Source organism: Poecilia reticulata, linkage group LG16 (assembly GCF_000633615.1).
Source record: "Poecilia reticulata strain Guanapo linkage group LG16, Guppy_female_1.0+MT, whole genome shotgun sequence".
Lineage (NCBI taxonomy): Eukaryota > Metazoa > Chordata > Actinopteri > Cyprinodontiformes > Poeciliidae > Poecilia > Poecilia reticulata.
Window position 1 is genome coordinate 32,956,559 of NC_024346.1, and position 24,351 is coordinate 32,980,909.

General features: G+C 37.3%; 1 protein-coding gene across 3 annotated transcripts in view; it reads right to left on the reverse strand.

Annotated features, from left to right (window-relative positions):
* The window catches only part of vps13b (vacuolar protein sorting 13 homolog B), a 312,942-nt gene extending 288,954 nt beyond the window's left edge, over positions 1 to 23,988 (reverse strand). For 2 of the 3 annotated variants that reach the window (XM_008432898.2, XM_008432900.2), the window contains exons 1-5: positions 23,881 to 23,988; positions 22,073 to 22,226; positions 19,313 to 19,456; positions 4,158 to 4,275; positions 626 to 793 (exon numbers count right to left, since the gene is read on the reverse strand). In XM_008432898.2, coding sequence (XP_008431120.1) covers positions 626 to 793; positions 4,158 to 4,275; positions 19,313 to 19,456; positions 22,073 to 22,219 — 577 coding nt within the window. In that variant the 5' untranslated portion in view covers positions 22,220 to 22,226; positions 23,881 to 23,988. Of the gene's footprint in view, positions 1 to 625; positions 794 to 4,157; positions 4,276 to 19,312; positions 19,457 to 22,072; positions 22,227 to 23,771; positions 23,835 to 23,880 lie in introns of all 3 variants that reach the window. The other variant, XM_008432899.2, reaches the window with a different exon arrangement.
* Positions 23,989 to 24,351: the final 363 nt, after the last annotated feature.

Here is a 24,351-nt window from a genome sequence, read left to right on the forward strand (position 1 = left end):
TATATATATATAGGCCATTGAAACTCTTTCAATATTAGAATTATATGTACACTAACAAAAACAGGAATGATTCAGTGCATAATATTAAAGGCTGCAGCTTAAGAGAAGATAAACCCAGATAAAGAAAGCTGCTATCTGTTGAGTTATATAAACTTTATGAAATAGGCATACATTAATTACGTTATACCTCTCAAAATGAAATTACTTTCTACACAAAATTGCTTAGAATGATATCTCATTGCTTTTAAATGTAAAACTTTTTAGAGTCTTCTAATAATCATTTCTTTTAAGAGGTGTTCTTTTCCTGTTAGTGAACATCTAATTCATTTCTTAAAATATGCCACGAGCCACCCGACTGGATTAACAGGATTAGATCCTGCAGCAGGTGTGGAAATTTTCCTGAACTACTTAATAAAAAGTGGGTGTTATATTTGAAGGTGGCACCATCTTTTTCCTGAATACCCATCTCTGACAAACATCATTAGTTATTTCCTCTCAGCTGGCTTCACACCATCATGGGGGTGGACGTTTGCAAAGCATCAGATAGCACAACATTATTGGTTTTCATCTCCTTGGATTGACAAATTAAACCCAACACTACTGAATGTAGCCAGTTTCTTCTTACCAGTTATGTCCATGAAAGCCCTCTCCCAGATGTCATCCACAGTGTAGCACTCTGCTGCAGTAATGTTGACCGAAAGCACAATGTCGTCTTCAACATATTTGAGAATCAGGTTGTTCACCACGATGTTCACGTTGTTCACCACGCGTCTGATTAGACTCTGCACATAACCTAAAAAAAAATACACAAATACCATTTGAATATTTAATTAGAAAAAGAAACAAGAATATCTAATAACTTTAAAATTTGATATTTCAGCACCAGCACATAGAGATATATTACTGTGAAAAAATATTAAAGCAACACTAATTTACAGATATGAAGTATTTTCTGATTTACTAACAATACATAAACAATTATTAATATGAGCCAAGAAAAGAAAAAAAAATTTCATCCCAAGAACAAGTAGAAATCTAAAAAACATAGAGGCATAAAAAAAACCTGATCAACTGCCAAAAACAATTTTACAATGGATCCCGTGCTGCTGAGATTATAACAATTCATAAAAGATTCAAGATCTGTTTGTGTGTTATGTCATTCTATAGTATGCAGCATAACAAGTAAGTAAACCTTTAAGCCCAATTCAACTATTTGGTGTTTAAAGGAGGAAAATTACTTCCAAACAGCAGAGTGAGCGAACGATGAGCAAAGCCAGGAATACTGTGAGAAAGTGACATCATCATGAGTGATTATTTAACTGCACCTGAAGATGTTTTCACTCTCTAAAGGGGGCATACCCTATAAAGTCTGAACCACTGCATCAGGCTGAATTTCATAGAACAGGAGGGCTGCACATAAATGTTACTTTTCAGAAACAGTGACGCACAAAGACAGCAATTTTACAGGATAAAATTTTGGAGTGAGTCAGAAAAGAACTTAAAATGACACAGGTCTGCAGAGTTTAACAAGAGAATATGAAAATATACACTAATAACGGCTTCCAACCACAGGACCAAAAGTACTTTTCATTCCTACTGTATAATGTTTAATTTGCTCACGGCAAATTGAAACATAAATCTTTACTGATTTTCTGTTATTTCCAAACCAAATGTTTATTTTCCTGTATCTGCACACTTGGCTTAAGGAAGAAGAGAATCAATAATTAGGCAGAACTAAATAGTGCTGTTGACAGAAAATTTATATGAATAGTTTGAGTGTAGAGCCACTCTAGACAGGCCCCACTGCATATTGGTATAATCCAATCACCAGAATTCTCATGGGTCTGACCAAACAGAGTGGCAGGAAGAGAGAATGAAGGAGTGTAAACTTCTCTTATAAAGGGAGCATATGTTCGCTGAAGTTGCGCATGGTCTTTCAGGCATTCATGCTTCTTAGCATGAATGACTGTGGGAGTGGCTGAGCGCGCGCGCGCGCGTGCGTACGTGCGTCTGTGTGTGCGCTTGTGTGCGTGTGTGTGATTCTGAGGTCAGCAAGAAAGCTGCTGTTGCACCTGCAGACTGGGTAGTAAAACTACCACTTTACCCCCTGCTATTTAACTCTCTGGATCTAATTTACCCATTACAGAGTGTCCCCTTTTTTGCACTCTTGCATTTTCGCCTGGTCTTGGTTCACAAGAGGTCTAAGGCTTCAATCCTCTTTGTTTGCAAGCTACCCTGCAGCTCTAAACCTTTTGCATAAACAGAGAGGAAAAGATAACAATTTCATGCAATGTAAAAACAAGCCAAATGTCCTCTTTTATGTCAAGTACCGCAAAGAAATCTGTATTGTAATGTGCTTAGTAGGAATGTACCAATCCAATACCAAGTGTCAACATAAGGTACATTTAAATGGAGTCCAAGTTGGACCTGAAAAACTCAGGTGCAAAGAGTAGCAATTCCTAAGGTCTCATGTAAGGAATAAAAGATCCCTAGAAGAGAAAAGAGCTCTTCTAGGGATCCCATATATCCCATATTGCTTCATCAATATGGGATACTATCTCTTTACACTTTAAGGAGACGGAAAGTCAACTATTCTATTATCCCAGGAATAGCTAAACAAGTAGCTGTATAATTAAAGTCCTCTGACCCAGAAAAGCAGTTTAATTGGAACATACCTATATTTAACATGTGTTTCTATTTAAAAGAAAATCTCCTTCTTCAGTCATACACATACATAATGTCTATGCGGATAACCATTTCTTATATATATATGTGTGTGTGTGTGTGTGTGTGTGTGTGTGTGTGTGTGTGTGTGTGTGTGTGTGTGTGTGTGTGTGTGTGTGTGTGTGTGTGTGTNTGTGTGTGTGTGTGTGTGTGTGTGTGTGTGTGTGTGTGTGTGTGTGTGTGTGTGTGTGTGTGTGTGTGTGTGTGTGTGTGTGTGTGTGTGTACATAACTGCCAGAAGGAGTGGAGTTATGTACATTTATTGCTGTTGAAAGATGTTTTCACTGGCAAAGTTTTGGTTGTTTCTGCACTGCAGCTGCATGAGAAACAGTAATGTTGCAAAATAGCAGAGTTTAGTGATAGCTGGGAGTCTTCTCTGTTTACTAAAAGTTGCTTTACAGAACGTTACGTTGTGCACATTAATATTCTGCAAGTCGTCAGGTTTAAAACAAGGATGTATTCGTTCAGTACATGTGCATAATGAATGAACATATTTTCAGTACAAATACATTTTACACTTCTTGACTCAACAAAAGCAACAAAACCTATTCATACCATGAGAACTTCTTATGGTCTCATGGTTTACAGAACACAATTAAGTCAACTAATGTGCTTTGTCTTTGCTTTTAGAAACCAAGTGTTCTGACACATTTGGTTTGTATCTTATTCTTACAAAAATATCCAGTCTGAGTCATAGCAGGCTAGTTTTACCGTAGCTACCTTTTAACCTCTACCTTTTAATTAGGAAGCCAGGGATTACGGCATTCATCTACTTCCTTGCTATTATTGAGCTCCTTTAACCTCTGACCCCAGTTGTCTCTATTGCCTGTAATGGGTTACAACATGGACCACTGGTGGAATAGTGTTATACGTGCACATAAATGAACACCGATACTCTAAAAATCCTAGACACACAAAGTGGAACAAAGGCACACATTCACACACTCCAAAGAGATTACTTAGAGGCAGGCACCGTAGGGGATGCTGGGGTGTGGGGGCACCCTGCTTTAACAGCTGGGGAGAGATATTATCTCATAACATCAGGCATGGAAATTGATCCTCCCCTGATAAAACCAGTCAGAAGTATAAGTTCGTAGATTCAGGCCTACCAGGGCTCTGGGAGTTAACCTTTGGATGGTACAGTGATCTGGCTCCTATATCTTACAGCTCACTGCTTTTACCCTGTCTTTGTTAAATAATTATATTGTAATCTCCTATTTTCCACCTTCTACTTTAAGTTAAGCATACCATGCCCCTAGAAAATGTGTTGTCTCAGAGATCATCTTTAAGGACAATATATTTAGAGATATTTTAACACAAAAATTAATATTAATACAAAACATCCTGTTTTATGTTTTTATCATTCATTAAACAAAAATGAAGCATAAAAAAAAAACTAATGTTCACATTGGGCAAAAGAAAACAACTAGTTACCTGGTGGTAGGTCTGGGTCGCTGGGAGCTGCTTGTTGGAGACGGCGAGGTTTTGTTGTAGACTTGGAGCCATCAGAGACACTGCGACTGGTGGAGCTGGAGCAGCTGTCATGGTCATCCTAAACAAACAAAAAACAGAGGATGGTCAACAATTGTAGTTTTAAAAGCAACAAATAAAAAAATACAATTAAAATAAATGTTAATTATTTGCACTTCTGTTAAATCCAAATCAGTTAGTATATCTAAAAGCACAATGTAATGCTGATCACATTTAGAACCGGCCCAAGGCATAAATGACCTAAGAGAATATCGATGCTGTTAAATTTGATTTAATTGTTTCAGCAAATTAAAAGATTATAAGTTGTTTAACATTTAAATTTAAGATTTTAGGGAGCTGGCAAGTTTACTTTGTAAAAGTTCAAAGGACAATGTTCATAGTTAGATTGTTTTGTTATAATAGCTACAATTTGATGCTATGAGTTCAATCTTTGAGTTTTAGCTGATCATTAATGCATCTTAGTGAACTACAATTACATTTGACTGCTTTGTCAGTTAAACTAGGCCTCCTCTTCCAGATTTCACTGCATCCATGGTGAAATGCTGTTAGTGGTGCTAATGTTTGCAGCAAGAGGGACCCCCTAAGTCAAATTCTGCTCAAAGCCTCATTCAACATTGGACCGGCCCCATCCAGTGTTGTATGATGAGCTAGACCATCTCGGTAGCTAAATGTAGAGGGAAGACCAAACGTGAAATTTAATTTATGTGACTTTAGTAGTTCTTTCATTTCGTGTCTATTGAGTTTTTAATAAGCACCACAGAGACTGTTTTGGTTGTCTGAGGAGGTGTCCTGATCTCCCCGTGGCTGCACACCAACTCTACCTGAATTTAAGTAGACAAAGCATTTCATATGCATTTTGTCGTGGCAAAAAATAAACTAAAATAAAAAATAAGCCAGCGCGCTGCACAAGTCACAAGGTGAGCAAAAAAGCTCCTCCAAGGGCAGAACCACTGGTCCATAACACACCAACTAAACAGGAACTATCAACGCAGACAGAGTCAGCATGTTGAGACGTAAACACGTATGCTGCACATAATGCTTTGTTCACAAAGAAATATTCTCACTGCATGCTCAACGCGCCTAAATGTGCACCTGTGAACATTGAGCACAGCTCAATGTGGACATTTGCGGTTCACACCAAGCTGCGCGAGCAGAGTAAACGAGGTGGATTTGACTCCTGCCTTGATGAATTCTAAAAGAAACATGGATCCTCATTCTCACAGGGGGTTACTACTGTATAAATTACTTTAAAAAAACAAAAGTACCCAAAGATGGCACAAGTCAACAGCACATGTCATCTATCATAAAAACATGGCATGTTAAGATCAGAAATTCAAGACTCTGTAGGTGTGTTAATAGATACCAAAACAATTATCTCAGAGGATAAGGCTGCAGAGAAACATAATGAGTCAAAATTTTCATTAAATTAGGGGAAAAAAATCTTGAGTAAAAACTCCCTCAGGCCAACAGGACTTGTGTTACTTTATATACAAATAAAAAAAGCAGACAAAGAATAGAGATGTCAGGAGATTCAGGCCAAAGAACTTCAATCATAAGGGCCCACTTTGTTACCAAGACAGATATAAAACTAATCAAAGCAAATATTTACCAATTTGAAAATTAATGACTGAAAATGAAAATGGTAATTTAATTGTTCTACCACTGTGTCACCTGTATATGAGTAAGTGACTCCAAAAAAGGCTCTGATGTGTCAACAGAAATTCTATAGGAGTTTATTGAAATAATTTGGTCTAATTTGATGGAGTTCATACAGACAGACTTATGTTCCCTGTGGATCTCAATCTCACCTTTTAATGAACTGTTTCTAGATAGTAATGGAAGAGAAATAGGAAAACATGCAAGGAATGAGGAAAAACATGCATGATGCATCCTTATAGGCAAGAGACTATAGAGAACATAACGTTTCTATTCCATTAGGCCTATACTTATTTGGTGTCACTGGGAATTTAAACACATATATAAATTCTGTTTCCTTAATTAAGTAAAATGATATGACTGGCCAGAAAATGCATTAAACAAGAAATTACTTCATTGGATCAAATTGACAGCAAAAAAATCCAACACGGTTTCACTACTACAACTGTCTCTTCAACAGTTATCTGACAAAAGGAGTTTATATTAAAATACTAGTGGGAAAAAACTCAAAAACAAATTTTTAACAAATTTAAAACCTCTGCAAAGCTGGATGTCAAGGTAAAGGAGCTTAGCTGAGCAAGCTAAAAGTTCAGCATGGTATTGATTAAGAGGTTACCACAGCACTGTAACCTTTCCACTGTTCACCGGGGTGGTAAGTTAGTCGGACAATCTGGACAAAGAAAGAGAGGATCACATATGTTTGGTATTTACATGTCTCAGTCGTTTCTCTTTACACTAACCAGAACAACACTGAATGTGTCAAAATGAAGTGTATTCGGGTACTTCAAGGACATTACACCTCACTCTAAAATACTCAAGAAAATAAAAACCCAATGTTCTCAAGTTACACACGAATTCATCCACATTCATTTTCTCTCAGTGCATCAATGGTAAACAGAGGGTAAGATTATAAAAGCTTCATCATGTCAGGAATTAATATTTGTATATGGGAAGTAATTAAATTGCTGTTCAATACTGACAAACATAAATTTGAAAACTTACAAATAAGTGTCAGGTGTGTAATGATAAAATATATCCAGGTAAAAAAAACAAAAAACAGTAGGCTTATAAAAATCCCTCACATTTTCCTGCATTTAGTTCACAATACGCAATGTGATTAGATAAGAATTAGAAACAGTCTGCCTTTCTCTGAGACTCATATCTATACCTAAAGGAATGCAAAACCCTCCAAGCCCACATAGTACATTGAGTTCAAGAGCTTGGACTGCCACTAAAGATCAAGACTTCCAAATTTGGAAGTAGTGCAATTAAGCACTCAATGTCACTGTGGGCAGTAAGCAATTCTCCAGAGGTGAAAAATGCCTTTTCAGAGGGAAGCCCTGGGACAAATGAAGCCTGCTTCAGCTGCTGCCATGTAAACTGATCCCAGCAATGCCAAAGCTGTGCACAGGACAAGGAATAAGGCATGGAAAGATAGAGAAAGAGAGAGAGACAGACACACACAAAAAACAGGAAAAGGGGTTACTATCCTACAGGCATGTCAACTTAGCCGTTAAGTTAAGACGACAGTAGTAAGAAAGGAAAGGGGCAACAAAAAACAATGGAATAAGTGGAAAAATAATACAGTCAGAAAAAAGTGAGCTGGCTAGGCTGAGAGAAGCAGGGAGTTACCGGACCTTAGAGATTGGAAGACCACAGAGAAAAGAAAATGAAAAAACCTCCACAAGTGTGAGTGGCAGGCAAGAGGGACCCCCTACGCAGAGGGTAAGTGGGCACTACAGTAGGCATGTCTGGCACAAGAAGGTCATACGTGACCTGTGTCCGTAAACAGACGGTTCACTCAATCATAGACCGTTCACTCAATCATAGACCAGTAGGGACCAGTAGTACCCTCAACTCATATGGTTGTCTAAGTGTTAATGCCTAAGCTCAACCACCTCCTGCTATTAGGAACCACACACTGCAGGAGCTAAGTAAACAAACTGAGGAAGCTCAGATACTATGAACAAAGTATGCACCTGTCATTGAATATTGTGTGCAAACTTACATAGAGCTTGATGGATTAAAAAACTCTGTACCCCTGTTAGAGAAGTTTACAATTTTTCCTTCAAGAATCTAGATTGTACAGTTTAGGCTTTGCATGCACAAATAGAAACTGCTGTCAGGAAAAGTGTGATTGGTACAGCTCTATTTGTTTCGATAAAAACTAACATCTTTAAGTGTTTAATTGGTCAAGCTTTAAAGGTCAAGCAAAATTTTGAGCAGACATATTTCTTTAATTATATGTTTCAGAGAAGATTTTCCATACTTGTTTGTATTATGATATACGAGTCCTATTGCAATTTCCTGTCATCTGCAGCCTTCTCCTTGACATTCAGTGTAAGAAAACTTTGTTGGGAAAAATTAAAAAAGGCATTTTTTTTTTTATTACAAAACAAAACTGTTTTTATTGGACACATAAAAATTAACAAGAATTGGAAGCATATTACATTTTTGTCAGAAACTGCTTGATCTTTGAAATCCAAACATTTTTGAAACTGGTCAACTTCATAAAGTCTTTCCAGATTAATAAGAGCATGCAGACCATTGCTGAATAAACAAACTCTGTTATTGTTGCTTTTTCTCTGCAGGTTGCTGGAAAACTTATGCTGACATCAAAGCAGCAGGACTGCAGACTGGAGGCCAGGCAGGGAAAGGCAAACGCCTACAGAGTGAGAAAATAAATATGGAAACCCAATAGCTCCTTATCTCAGACAGGGCCCCTCCTTCTCCAAGACACTCATACATAAACAGAGACACATGGATCCACACTGAATCTGACAAATGCACATCCTGTCTACTGCTTATGACGTCTACCGTTTTGATGCAAGTTCATACAATTAAGCTATTTAGATGGCAACAAAATAGTCGAGTATTTAGTCACTCATTTGTATTCAATCCATTAAAATTGTTTAAGATTAGTAATTTTAGCAGAAACAAAAATGAACTTATCAGTGTAGCCTCAAATGACCTTCTATTCAGCGTCCATTACATTCCAACACACCCATCTGCTCAGCTAAAAATTGGCTGCGAATGACTTAATGAAACTCTAACAAATGTAGGAAGTAAAAGAACTGTGATTAAAGATGGGGTTGGATAGGAGGTTGGGTTTTTTTAAGTAGAAGTACCACAAGACAGAATAACTACAACAATTTTGCTTTCCGTCCTCAGATTGGAGTTAACTTTTAACTACAAACCTGTTCAGTAACCCGTATTCAGATGCAACCACACTACATTAGGGACATATACCCAGAGTGAACACCTTGCTTACAACCCAACACACAACTGTATGTGAACATTCTCATAGGGAAGCTAAATATAAAGACCCAGACTCTAAAAACCCCTGTGAAGCAGCTGGAATCCATGGCAGATTGGAGGGATTAGAGACTGAAATCAGCCATGATGAATGTAACATTGTGTGACATTCTGAGTAATTATCTCAATGAAAACAGCTCATTACAAAAATGTGCTCTCCTCCTGCTGCTTTCTTCCTCTGCTCCAGGATCCAAGTTAATTACAGGGAGAGGAAATCTCAATTTAAAGTGACTGAAATAAAAAATTCTAATAAAGAACTGAAATGTACACTATGTACATCACATACACTGAGCCTTCCTTTATTAGTCATCTTTCTTTCAGCAAATAAAAACGAATTCATGAAAAATAAATTTAAAAATTCAGTTGATTTAACTTTTCAAACAGTGAAAAACAGTAATAAAAACAAATTTTCAACAACGGTTATTTTTATGTTTCAAGTAATCTTTAAGAAAAAATACACTTCTTGTGGTCATTGATAAAAATTTGTGTTCAAGTAAACATTTTCCTCAAACTATTTTAAGCACTTATAATAATATAGTTGTATGTACCAACTCAAATGTCAAATGTCAGTGAGAATAGATTACATAGAACTCCATCTGTAACAACAGGTTTAAATGTTCAAATTAAATTTGGCAAATAAGTATGCAATGTTAGTCTTGTGTTTTTTTAAAATGGCTATTACAAAAAGAATTTAGTATTAATGCAGAAGTTGTTTCAATTACAAACTGCAGTTTTAATTCCAGAGAAATTGACAAACTAAAAGAGCATGCAGCATGTTGAGGAGGGCAGACTGATAAGAACAATAAGAGGAAGTATATTTACATAAATGAATTCTGGAAAGAAAGAAAAAAGAAACACCGCTGATGATGTCATGTTGTACAACTCGGCCAAGAATACCTCCGCATGCCAAAGTGAAATTGGCTTTGTTTAATATCAGACTTCAACATGCCCAGAATAACTAATAAATCTAAGTTACAGAGCAGATTAATAGGCTCATAACATTCTAGTTTTTAATGAGACAACTTCCCCAATATTATTCACACATGAAAAGCTACTGTTTCACTGCAGAAGGGACTGAAAAAAGGATTTTGAATATATTTGAATGCTAATTTTAAAGTTGATGTCTGTAACCTGTTTAGGAACCCTATAATTTTTTTTTAAGGACAGGGTTAAAAAAATGTTAACACTTTATAATGTGCAATGAGGGCAGTCAGAAGTCTTTAACTAGGGCTAAATCCCATAAACCTCAAAGAAAGGAAAATAAGAGAGAAAATGCTGTTTACCCCATCACCACAAGTCTTAGTGGAGGCGTTAAATGTGAAAACATAGTGAAACAAACTAAACCAACATTGGTAACTTTTTTCATTCTGGCAAAACCAGGATCAAATTAGAATCCAGACACACAGAACTTGTGGAACAACATAAATCTGAAAGCTGATGTAACAGGGAAAATATATTTCTAAGTTTTAAAAACAGGCTTGTTTGTTATTTTATTAAATCTAGTAAGAAAAAAATAAGTGTGTACTTATGAGTGTGTACTTAACTCATAGCGTGTCACTGCTCAGTTCACTGTTTACTATATGTTAGAAATTCCCTATGCAATTTCATAGAAGTAGTGTACACCAGCTGTACAGCATATAAATTGAAAGGAATATTACACAACACCAAAATAAAATTTCAATGACGTTGTCTGTTCATTATTGATCCTCTGGCAAAATAGCTCCTGAGACACAATCCATCAGAAGCCTAAGCAGCAACACCCAGATTTCCCCTTTCCATGCCACTTGGGCCAGCTCTTCCGAGGGAATCCCAAGGTGTTCCCAGGGCAGTCAAGAAACATAGTCCCTCGAGAGTGTCCCTGGTCTTCCTCTGGATTACCTCCCAATGAGATATACCCAAAATCCCTCTCCAGGAAGGCACCCAGGAGCCATCCTAACCAGATGCCCAAGCCACCTCAACTGGCCTCAGCAGTCTCTTCTGGATGACTGAGTTTCTCACTCCATTTTCAAGGGGGAACCCAAAAACCCTACAGAGCAAACTCTTTTCAGTCACTTGAATCTCCAGTCTTGTTCTTTCGGTCACTACTCAGAGTTTGTGTCTACAGATAAGGGTAGGAACTTAGATTGACTGGTAAATCGAGAGCTTTACCTTTTGAGTTAGCTCTCTTATTACCATGACAGATATGTACAGCGCTAAAATGACTGCAGATGCAGCACCAATCCATCTATCTATCAATCTCCCACTCCATTTTTCTCTCCCTTGTGAACAAGGCATGCAGATACTGAAACTGTGCTTTGGGTAGGATCTCGTGCCCGAACCAAAGAAAGCACTCAAGACCATGGTTTCAGACGTCAAGGTATTGGTTCCCATTCCAACTGCTTCACATTCAGCTGAGAACCGCTCAAGCGAAGGCTGTAGATCATGGTCTGATGAAGCCAAGAGAACAGTTACTCAATCTTGAGGCCACCAAACTGGCTGCACCTAGAAGTTATCATGAAGGTTATGAACCAGTGACAAAGCACAACCTTGGTGGAATCCAACTCTTACCCAAAAATAGTTCTAACTACTGCCAACAATGCAGACCAAGCTCTGACACTTGCCATGAAGGGACTTAACAGTGTCAGGGGCTTGGAAGCCTGAACTCCCCGAGAAGCCCCTAGAAGACTCCCAGAGGGACACTGTCAAACACCTTCTCCATGAACATATAAACTGGTTGGATGCACTCCTATGCACCCTCCAGGGTCCTGCTGAGGGTGTGGAGCTGGTCCAATGTTCCATGAACAGGATAAATCCGAGATTCAGCTATTCTGCAGACCATCCTCTCCAGATCCCCTAAATAGACCCTACCAGGGAGGATTAGGAGTGCGAGTTTCTTGTAGTTGGTACACACCCTGCGGTCCTTCTTTTTAAACCTGAGGAACACCACCCCTGGTCTGCCAATCCAGGGAAACTGTCCACGATGTCCTTGTGACATAGCAGAGGCACGTCAACCAACACCACCCTATAACAGCCAAAGTCTTAAGAAACTCCGGGCTAATGTCATTCATCCCAGGGGCCCTGCCCCGGTACGTTTTTTTTAACCAAATCAGTGACTTCAGCCTGACCCAAAGTCCCAAGTCTCCACTTCCTCACTGGAAAACATGCCAGTGGGACTGAGGAGGTGGGATTGCATCAACTAAAATTACACAAAATTGTTCATCCTGTGTCCAAAGAGCAGGACTTGAGAATTTTAAGCAACCTGCTCTGATACTCTTCTTTGAAATTTTTAGCATATATAATCAGAATTTTTAAAGATGCGTTCTAAATAAACAGCAGGCCCCATTACAGCAGCTAAGTTTGACACTGATGTGACACTACTTTTCTATTATTTGCAATGTAAAAGAGTGGGCTAATTAAAACTCTGATAATAGTTTTCTTGGAAACAGTGGGTTGTTCTGACATTTTTAAAACGATTTGTTACCCAAATCACTACGTACATATGTGCACAATATTCATAGTCTGTGCATATTTATGAACTACTTTTGCAAGTAGTGCTGCCCCACTTAATCGGTATTTTTCATCATCTAGATTTGGTAAATTACGAGAAAACAGAACATAAATGTACATTTTACAAATGTGATTAAAATAATGTAAAATAATACTATTTTTAAGAAATGAATAGTTGCACACACAATAAATGAAGGACAACTGAAAACCTAATACAAAAGAAGAAAAAATTAGACATCAGAAAAAAAAAATCACAAAAAGAAAGGAAAAAAGCACAATAGAAGTCAAAGAAAAATGCAAAAAGAGGGGTAAATTTTTCCGAATTAAGATCTGAGAAGCAATGGTCCTTTAGATGTTTCCATCAACTAACCACAAGCCAAGGCTGAGCATGTGAGGCATGTGACTTCCACTGGTACATTCACTCTGCGATGCTAATAACGACAATGTGTTGGTTACATTAAAACACTACAATAAGTCTTGATATACAAAGAAGCATACAAAAAAACTTCAGACTTAAAGGTTTAATATTAACACAATGAGCATTCATTAAAAGAAGTTTTAGTTTTAACCTGGTTTCTATTTATTCTAAAAATTACTAGTTGTCTTCCATGAATTTATAACTCAAATGATAAGAATTTTCAACTTAAAATAGTTTCCAAAGAAAAAACGATTCCAAATATTTGTTTTTGGACATCAGCCTTTTTATTTTAGTGAAGTGACAACACAGGATTTAAGTTTATCAAAAAACTAAACTAGACATTTATCTGTTTAAACAAAACTATTAATTTCTCAAACTTTTCCCTATGGTGTCAAACAAAACACTAAGGCACATTATGCAAGACATAAGCTCCCTTTGAACAATGTAAGCATCAGGCTCCTTGACAGTGTAAGCAGTGGCTGAAGCTACTTTGACAACTTAATTACACATGTGAGGTGCAGCTGGACGGAACAAACTGTAGTAAGAGTCAATGTTCTGAAACCAGCAAGATAAAATAAATTAGACAAATGAAATAGGAGAGAAATTTCCATCTGTGTCAGGAAATACCACTCCCAACTAAGACGATGTTTCAATGCCCAGACTGAAAGAAGTATTTGCTCAGCACTTCTGCAGCACCAGCACAAGCTTCAGACTTCAACTTTGCACTTAAAAATAAACCCAAAACAAATCCGAGTCCAGGAATCTGGACTCGGATTAGAGTAGACATATTGCTTCAGAAATATAAATAAGCAATTTCCACACCACGGTAGAAAGTGAGATGACCTGGACATACTGTGAATGAGACCCAACAGGAAAGAACCTCCATGCCAAGGCAATGAAGAGTATAAAATATTTTTTATTTAAAACACACTCAGTGGTTGTCATTTTTACTTTATATATTAGCTAATATTTCCAAACTGCAACATGTCTCTGACAGAACAAAGTATCACTTGAGTAAACATTTGGCTTAAATGAAGGTAACTGTTTCTTAAAGTACAATATCAGACAGAACAGCGAACATGTAATAAGAGTAATAAGGTCAGAAGAAAGGCAGCTCTGGTCCGGATGGCTTGAGAGCAGGGATTGAACCGTGGAACAGCAGCATCCTGCCCAAAGTGCATTGATCACTGCTTGACTTACTGAATACAGGAAGCTACTGGGATGATTTTTTTCCACCAGCTTATTTCCTGCTACAAGAAGTTTTCAGAAGGAAAAATTGTTTCATGCCACCAAAAACCCAAATTCTACCAGATTTCCATGACAAAACTAGTTCTTATTCTGAATGTTCCACTTCTTGGTATCTGAGCAAGTCAAAATTTTCATTTTATTATTTTTTTCCTACTTACCTGATGTGATTTTTTTTTTTTAAATAAACTAGATTTTGGGATATTTTGTGCTCAAGACAAAGTTATTTTGCTTTCTTATAAACAGCAATTAAATATAAACTCTTCTGTGCTGAAACCAATGAAGATAGTTTATCCCTTGTCCAGAGTCTTATCGACTTTTGATCACTTCATTTGGAGAAATATTTCCTGATTTCAAAACTTTGACTTAAGTGGCACTTGTAATTCCAGCCTCCAGTGTGACACCAGATTACAGATTCAACCTCCAGATCAACATCAAAACAGCCATAAGATGTTATCTGTCCGAAGCAAAAGTCCAAAACCTCATAACAATTGCCTCTGCAGCAATACCCCTCGAGACATTTGGTTACGCGCAAGCGGGTGCGCAATTCAGGTCCATGCAGTGCAAGAGGAAGTTTTGAGTCTGTGCGTTCACACCAGGAGCAGTGAATTTTTCAAATTTAAATGCAATAGTTTAATTAAAGATTGTCAATATGTAGTTATTGGAGCCAGAGTCAGAGGTTTTTATCACTGTGAGGAAATGTTACATTTATTCACCGTTTGATGGATGATGGCTCGATGTGGAATTTCTGTTCATCGTGTTTGGACTGAATATTAAACTAAGTAAAAATTAAATGTAGTTGAATAAGTCATTTAAAAAAATTGACAGGTAAAAATAGGCTGCGACTATATATATTTTTCTTTACCTCGTCAGTCAAAATAATGTATCCATCAGATACATTAACTAAAACATAAAGCTTAATTGCAAAATGAATTAAATGAAGCAGGTACTTTCACTTAGGATTTTTGGAGGTTAAGGGAATAACTCTTTTGTGACAGCTTTTGTTTTTTTTTTAGTACTTTAACCCGCTAAAGCAAGAATGTTTTACAGTGTTTATGTTCTGAGTACAAATTGAAACAATCTCAGCTTTCCATGATTGTGTATCATTAACCAGTTTTGAGTTTGAAAGAACCAGATGTGCTGTAACGGCTTCAGCTGCTGCCTTAGCCGTATGCCTGCGCTTCACTCCTAAGGTGAGTAAACATGGAAGTCTAAATTAGAAGCTTTTTTATTTTTTTATTTTTACAGTTTCTTTCCATGCGATTTCAAATTACTACTTTAATGATACAGTGTAGTCAAAGCGATTGTAATGTTTTTTGAGAGGGGGTTGCATATGGTATCCTCCGAAATACTGCATTAAAGCAGTCCTTTATGGTACAATGTTGGACACATTGATATTGACAACTGCAATTTGATATATTGTGTAGCGAGCCATCTTGACACAATAAATATTACTAGTATTTATAGACTATCAGACTATAAACAAAAGTTTTTGTTTTACACATTATGAATTCAACCTCAAAAGACAGGTGTAAAGTCTCAATGTAGGACAAATGTTTTAAGACCTTTGGAAACAAAATGTGAAATAATAAATATATAATGTAATACATTTAACATCTAAGAATAAACTAATAAGCCTTTGTCTATTAGGAGATAGGTTTAGTTTTAGAATAGTAGCTTAGGGTTTTTGGGGGAAGTCCTGAATAAGGGGTTTCCTAATTCACATGCATTATCCATTATTTAGGAGCAATGAGGTTTGGTGGTGTAAAACCCTAAAAATAGTTTGGAAGGAATTTAACAGAGGAAGGGAACCCATGCCAAACCAACAAGTCTCAAAGGCACCTCCCCAAATCATCTTGAGGCAAAGCATCAATCAAAAACTCCACATCAGTGGCAAATTCACTCAGCGGTCATAAAACTCCACAGATCAAGCAGCAAGCTGAGCCAAAACCAGAAAGGCTCTGCTCAGTAAACCCAAGTCCTTATCACTGTCTCATAAAAAATAAAGAGGGTCTTAGAATATTATGTTGTAACTGCTGTCCAACAAGTTCCTCTCTGCCTATGCTGATCACGGCTTATCTTGAACATCTGGGGCAATTTACCATGTTGCAGAGGGGAAAAAATGTAAGTTAAAAAAAACTCCATCAAGGTACACATTTAGACTTTCAATTAAAATTGTGCAATGTTGGGGATATAGGTTACTATGTCAACAAGCAACAAACTCAGAAGGCAAGTCTGAAAAGAAAAACAAGGTAAATTCTTGTACAAATAGTGTAATGCCATTTTCAAAGGTGAACCTTGGAGAAATTATATTTTACATGTTAAAAAAAAGCACAAACAATAAACTGTAATTAATTTATCACAGGTAACTTTTCTTTTATAAAATGTTTGCTTAATTTATGTATAACCTACCAGCAGTTTGTAAACATAAAGCTAAAGAAAATGGACAAAATCCTTGCCATTCTTTCTGTACTACAATCCTTATTACACTGTATTTCAAGCAATTACACTGTCAGCAGGAGCTGTAATCTCCTATTGCTGCTAAATGCCCAAGTTTCCACATTTTCTGGAAACCACAGTCGTGAGCTACTCATGCTGCTGTGCAGATGGACCCTATTGGGCAATCTCAATATCCCTAATATTACCCGGTTCCTCTCGGGAGGAAACATGAACATTCAAAAGGTCTAAATAATTCCGGTCAAATTACGTGGCCTTTAATGAACTACAAAAGATGTGCGGATGTTTTTACAGGCCAGAGCTCAGGCTTTAACGGTAATTATGAAAACAAACCATATTAATGATATCATTTATCATTTCCACACATTGGCGGTGTGAGGCCTACCACAAGGTTCCACTGGACAAAAGAAACACTAGTGATTGTCTAAACAAAACGTAAGATTTTCCATACACACATGAGATTTTGCAGTTCTTTTCAAAATCCTTTGGGCCGTTGTGCAAATTGCGCGAGAGCTCCAGGGTGAAATGTCAAGGCCCATCTGTTGCATGAACCTATGCCAAACAAGCTCCCTGCATCCAATCAGAATATGATTACAATTCAATGTATATCAACATTATATGGAACTATATATACAAAGATTAACTAAATTCTTTATTATTTATTCTTGTTATGATCTTATAATTATCCTCATTAATATAATCACAGCTTTAATAAGAAAAACAAGCTGCCCTCATGTTCTTGGGTTAAAACCCAGTAGTCAGCCTCCTGCCTCCCAGACAGGGGAGAAGTGCAGGGCTTCATTTAAATTCCACATGTTTGAAAGATTTCTCCTGTAAGTCTGGCTTTACTCCAAATTATGTCTCTTGGGTTCGCATACCACTGAATAATTTGTCCAAATGTCATTTACAATTCCCCAAAATCTTCTCTTTACCCAAAGCCTTTCAGAAAACATCTGTAACAAATAGTTGTTTTGAGAATACATCAGTGTTGTTACTGGTACATGACCTAAAGCTGTGTACGAAGCATTAAAACAAGTCTAAATTTCCATAGAACTGGAAACGTGATAGCATGAGCAGTAGCCACCTGCATAGAATGATATTTACCATTAGTTCTGGGGAGCTCAAACTCATGTGTTACAAATCTTTTTTGCTGCTCCCTATATAATTAGCTGTAATTGACTTCCCTTGAAATGTGTTTCTTCTGGGACATCTGGCCTTGAAACTTCAGCCTTCCCATATAAGGGGCCAGCTCTGAGCGGCATTTGGAATTTTATAACCAGCATGGGTGGCAAACATGAGTCCAGAAAAATCTAAAAAAAAAAAATTTATTCAAGACAACTGGTTTTACATCACTGAACTTCAAAACTAGAAAGATGTATGACTACAGAAACTATAAAACATTATCTCAGCATCTAAAGAGTGTAAATGCGATATTATGAAAAAATGCATTTTAATGGCATCAAACTGATTGAATAGTGAAACCACAAAATGTTGGACATGGTACTCTTGAGAAACCTAATAAGACAAAATCAGCTGGTTTGGTTTCATTTAAAGGAGTACTTTCTAAATAATTTCTTAATGATGCTGGGTGAAGTACTTGTGAGTACTTGGCAAAATCTGCATCTTGAATCAGATAAGACTTCTCATAAAAAAAGCTTTTTTTCTTGTGAAAAGAACTGTCTAATGAGGAATAAATAATAAATATCTTATGTATTATATATTGTAACAATCCATTTTATTACAGTCTAGGTGAACTCTTTAGTTGATTCAAACCTTATCAGTATTTTTTTTTTTTTACTTTAAAAAGTACATTCCCCTCCGTACAGCATCTTTATTACTACACGCAATTGCTTACATATCTGATAGTGGGCATATCCCACCACTTACAAGTTGAGTTTGTCAGCAGTTTTAAAAAGGTCCATTTTCATGTATTTCACTGTTGTACTGCAGGTATAGAAAAATTAACCGATGAACAGGAAGAAATGCAGCTCCAGCTGATTCCTAGTAGGACACAGTCAACAATCTTGGGGTACACCAATAGATGCAACACCATGGATGCTAAATTGGCAAAACTAGAAGCATTGTGTTGTGATAATGTTTACATTGCGTGAAATAATCCAATTCTAAGAAACATCTGATATGGATTTCTGAAATGGCAGAAATTTGCTGTCAATCCTCATAGCCTTGCTCAGAGCAAATGCTAGCTTGTATCTGCTCTGATTACTGTCTGCTTCAGGCGATATCATTTCTGCCATCTCCTCAGTACTAAAGATATACAGAGACCTTGACGCAGCAGTCCAGGGTTTGTACCTTTCCCCCTTGTGTCAAGAAGGGGGAAAAGTGTATAAAGAAGCTGCATTTGAAACACCAATTACAATTTTTGGAAACATTAAGATAAATGTATTAGGGAGTTTTATTTTAGCATACAGTGAACTTTAAATAACAAGACTTTCTGGTCAGTGCTATTTCAGCCCAGACATCAGCTTAACTAAAAAAAATATGCTTCTCATAAAGAACTCACCTGCGCTCCATCTTTTAACTTGAGGATGCACTCCATTGTGTTGATGGTGATGACAACAGGCTCTGAGCCCAGCTTGGTCCAGGGTACATGGATCCGTAGCTCATGGATATGGCCACTCATGAACGTAAATGGTAACTTCAACTCCTGGAAAAAGACAAAGAAATAAAAAAAAATACTAACAATTGTTAAAATAAGAGTCAGAGCAATATTTAACCGCATTCCGAACAGTCCTTCATGATATAAAAATTTCACCCATGAATTTTGCATGGACAATATATTGGCAATATATTGTGCAGCCTAAAGTTCATCTACTAGAGGGACAACAATGCTAAACATACAGAATGTTAGAATGACCAAGAGCTAAACTTGAAAACTTCTACTTACTTTCTAATCTGACTGAGCTTGAGCCATTTAGCAAATGAAAATAAAGACACACTCTAGAAATGCAAAGCCGTTAGAAACATACCGAAAGACTTGCGCCTATAACTGTAACAAGGTAAACGAGCAGTTACCTCCATAGAATCCATCTGGACTTCAATTGAAAAATGATTGTGATCATGTTGTAACTTTAGTGGGGTACAGCAAGCTTCCATTTGATGCCAGAGAGTTGGAAATGCAATCTCACAGTAATATTTCTCTAAAACTATCCCTATATTGAAGAATTCTTCATCCTCTTGATGGCTCCAGATCATTACTATTTTATTTCATTTTGTGGTTATAAGGTTCCTCTTGGAAACTCACTTGAATGTTGTTTTGTCCTTTTTGTTCAATGCAATCAATGCATTCATTATAACACTCTACATAATTGTACATGAGTGTGTGTACACAGCTTTCTAAACTTCCAGGCCACTTTATCAGGTCGATTACTGGAAAATGAACAATTTGCTTTCTTTACTTTCTTTCATAAGCAGCAACAGGTTTGAGATCCAGAATTAAAACGCTACTGTAATAAAGACTAGTGACATTAAGTGCAAATATACCAAAAAAGCAGTTAGTTTTTCCTTAAGTTCACTTTATAATGAGTAGGGGTGTAGTGATACAATAATTTCACGATACGATATACAATATTCTGGGTGCAATACGATATGTATCATATTTGTTGAGCAATGCAATTCAATATGATTCAGTGCATTTTTACGCTTTTCTGGAAGATTTTAGAAGGACAGAGTGATTTTAGTGACATTTTGTGTTCCATAGACTTGAATTTAGTTAACTGAGAACTTATTAAAAGCACCAACTACACAATACCTGACTCTGACTGGACAGTTTAACAGTCTGCAGCTGGACAAAATAAATCAAAGATGCAGTGAGAGAATTAGTTTCTGTCATTTAATTCATGTGGATTWGACATAAAACTCAAAAGTTTAAACGGTAATCCAGGAGYMGARTGGGGAGATTATCAGCCTCTGTAGACTCTCAATATGCAAATGATTGCACTTATGTTTTTTTCTTTTGGACACTGTGGCTGCATTTTGGAGTAAAAATGCAGCCACAAATGCAGTCTTTTGGACTATGGGGGAAAAGTCTTTTCTACCTTGGCTCTCGGAGTTAGCCGTGGCTGTAAACTGCTTTCTTCTAACTGCTAAAGTAGCGGCTCCGCCTGACCCCGTAGTGATCGACTCCCTGCAGCTACGCAGCGCCGCTATTTCCCTGCTTGGATCTCTGAGTAGCTGCCTCTCAGACTGCCAGGATCTCATAGTCCTCTCAGTCTCTGATAGTCTTTGTCTGTTGCTAAAAAAAATGATCGATCAGCCATTGTTACCATGGAAATCCTCACTGCGCTGGGATTCCGGCTGGGGGTTTTTCCTCTTCGTCTTCCTGCTCAAAACACAGCGCCGCAGCTGCTGCGCGCCCGCTTCGGATGTTATCAACCCATGTTCATTCTTCAGGTAATCCTTTATATACAGAACAGAAACCGCTAAACTAAAAACTAATTATGAAGTGAATGCTACCAGTCGGAATTTACATTAATTTCGCAAACTCACTGCTTTTGCAGCTGCTCCGTTCGCGCCGCTACTCCGTTCCGCTTCTCTTTCACGGTTACTTGCACAACTTTACTTCGTTTCTCAGCAACAAAATACAGCCCATCGTCATTTATTGAAGATTTTACATTTCCAAAAACACAGGAATCTAATGTTCCGTTTCGTTTTGTACGTTTGGAAGCTCATTCCCTCTCATAATCGGAAAAGCCGGGGAATGGCGGCGCTTTTGACATTTTTCTGACATTCGGAAAAATATAGTTTACTAATTATAGCATAACTCCGGTTATACTTGGCCTATTAACACAATTTAAAAACTGGTGTGTAGTTTATTATGTGCATTTTAAGCTCAAGTTGAAAATGAGACTGAGGGAGGCGGAGTCTTGCTGCTACGCCGTAACAAACTAGAAGTTAAAAAGAGCTGTAAGGCTATGGACCCCTATGGTTTAACGGATCGATACTCGCGGATGAAAAATCGATACTTTCCGAGGGCGGAAAATATCGCTAGATATCGCAGAATCGATTTATTTATACAGCCCTAATAATGAGATGACTAAAGCACCTGCACTGAACCCCTTTACTCAAGGCATATTTATTTATTTATGCTGTTTGTTGCATAATCTTCTAAGCTACATTTTCTCAGACAAATGCAATGTTATGTTTACAACTTGTTTGCACCTCTGACAGTGTGGCAGATATTACTGTGGAGCACTGTAGTAAAGTATGGAGTCCATCTTAATCAATGTTCAGAAAAGCACAAGTTCTACTGAGCATACATTACCTGTTCCAGCACATCCAGTTTCAGGTCCAGCTTGCTGAGCACCACATCCCCTCCCCATAGAGAAAGCTGTAGGTCAGATGGCTTCAGGTTTTTTATGTACTTGTTCACATAGCTCATCAAGAGCGGCGTGACGTAGGACTCCAGCATCTTTTCACTGTGGTGGACACAAGTCAAAGACTCAGTAAAACACTACAATGCCGGGCAATAATGGTGTTAATTTGTAGAATTTTGTACCAGTCACTGGGGTGATAAGGATTGGTGTAGAGAGCAATTTAAGGTCTACATCCTAGGAAATTTTAGAGCACTACGTGCGTCCTTCTGCTCCCAAGATTTCTGATGATTTCATTTTCCTGCAGGACTTGATCTCCAACTCTCACCATATCAAGTACAAGCGTTTGAAAACTACAATAAGAAATTGTGGGGGGGTTTTAATGACAGAAAATGTAAACACTTCAAGATATAAAAATATGACTACATACTCTATTTTTGTTATGATAGGCTAAGCGTCCATTATCTCATGAAACTGGGAAAAAGAGGTTGATCTGGTGCCCATCTCCAACGGTCATTGGGTAAGAGGCAGGATACAGATTGTCAGTCCATCACAGAGACACACTGGACATACAACCATTCACACACACACACACACAACTAAGGGCAATTTAGAAACACAGTTTCACCTAACAGTCATGTCTTTTGGGCTATGGGAGGGAGCTTGTGTACTCAGAGAAAACACATGCGTTTTGAGAACCTGCAAACTCCATTCAAAAAGAACCCAGGCCTGATTTGAACCTACTTGCTGCAAATAAACAGCTTTTTTCTAAACAAGAGTTCAAATGGCTGATGACTGGAATAAAGTACAGGAACATTAAACAACTGGACTTTGGAAGTACAGCACTCGACTAAAATGTATATCCATAGTTGAGAACGAATTTAAAATAAATTCATTTAAGTATATGAGATGTTCAAAATTTGCTTAAAGCATGCAGGTTTAATGTGTTCTCAAGTGAAATACCAAACTTATGACATTATTTAACGTGTGTGATAGTCTTGCACTATTTTTTGTTTGTTTTTTTTTGTGAGAAACAGTCATGCCCTATAGAAGACTACTGATGGTATGGATATGGGCGCATTGCTAAAGCCTGAAATTAGGTATTGGTAACAGCAGAAATCCTAATTTTAATGGTTACGGAACAGAAGTAAAGGCGTATACTAATTAGGTAAAATAATGTCAGGTGCGTCACTAAAGGCAGTACTTCGGTATATCTGACAAATACAGAATGGAAGGAAGCTAATTAAAGATACTGGCCACACTCCAAATATCTAGGCTCTTTTATATGCAGATAACATAACATTTTGTGAACATTAACGGCGTATTCCCATTTGCTTCATATCAAAATGTATCAAACAGTTGTCATTCTCCGTTTAAAGATGAATTTTATAAAATTAAAATTTTAAAAACTCTTGTTTACGTGTTAACTTTTCGCAAATTAAACTTTGTCAGTCGTTTAACGTTAGAGCTAATGCAGCTTTCCCTTGCGAAATGCAACAACGGAGAGCCAATACTACCAATTAGCAAAATATATTTCAAAATGATAGAGACAAACATAACTAAAGTGCTCTGTAACCCCAAGTTTAACTTACTAAGGAGCAATTCTCGATAGTGAGAGAGAGAGAGAAAGGCTAGCTATGCTAACCCTACCTGTCATTAAAGCAGCTTCGTACTCTGCCCACAAATGTTCAGCTGCGGCAAAGAAAAGACACCCTAAAACAAAAACATTGAAGGTTTACACAAAAAATATGCTTCTTACTTGATTCCAGCTTCTGCCCACCTACTATTTCTTGAATTCAGCGTTTCTCCTGTCAGCTACATCCCATAGCGGCTACAGCTCAAACGTCATCTGTAAACACCAACGCGGCTTCCGTATGACAAGCGTTGCCTTTGCGTTCGTGGGAAAAGAGCCTTTCCCAAAGCAGTTTACACATTCAGCAACTGAGACAACCAAAACGCTATGAATCTGTCAATAGATTATTTGTTTCTTCTGTTGTTAGCACAAGGTGCTTTTATGCTCTTTAAAACATTTATTAGATTACCGATTTTATAGCCCGTTCAAAGATTCAGTGCACTTACGGTTGATCAACATTATGTATTAGATTAAACAGGATTGTCTCCTTATGCACATTTTGACTGTAGGTTGTGTCTTGTTTTTTAAAAATAGCTGTAGATGTTTAACACAGTTGTGTTTTATGATACATTCAATTTATAAACTCCAACTATTAAT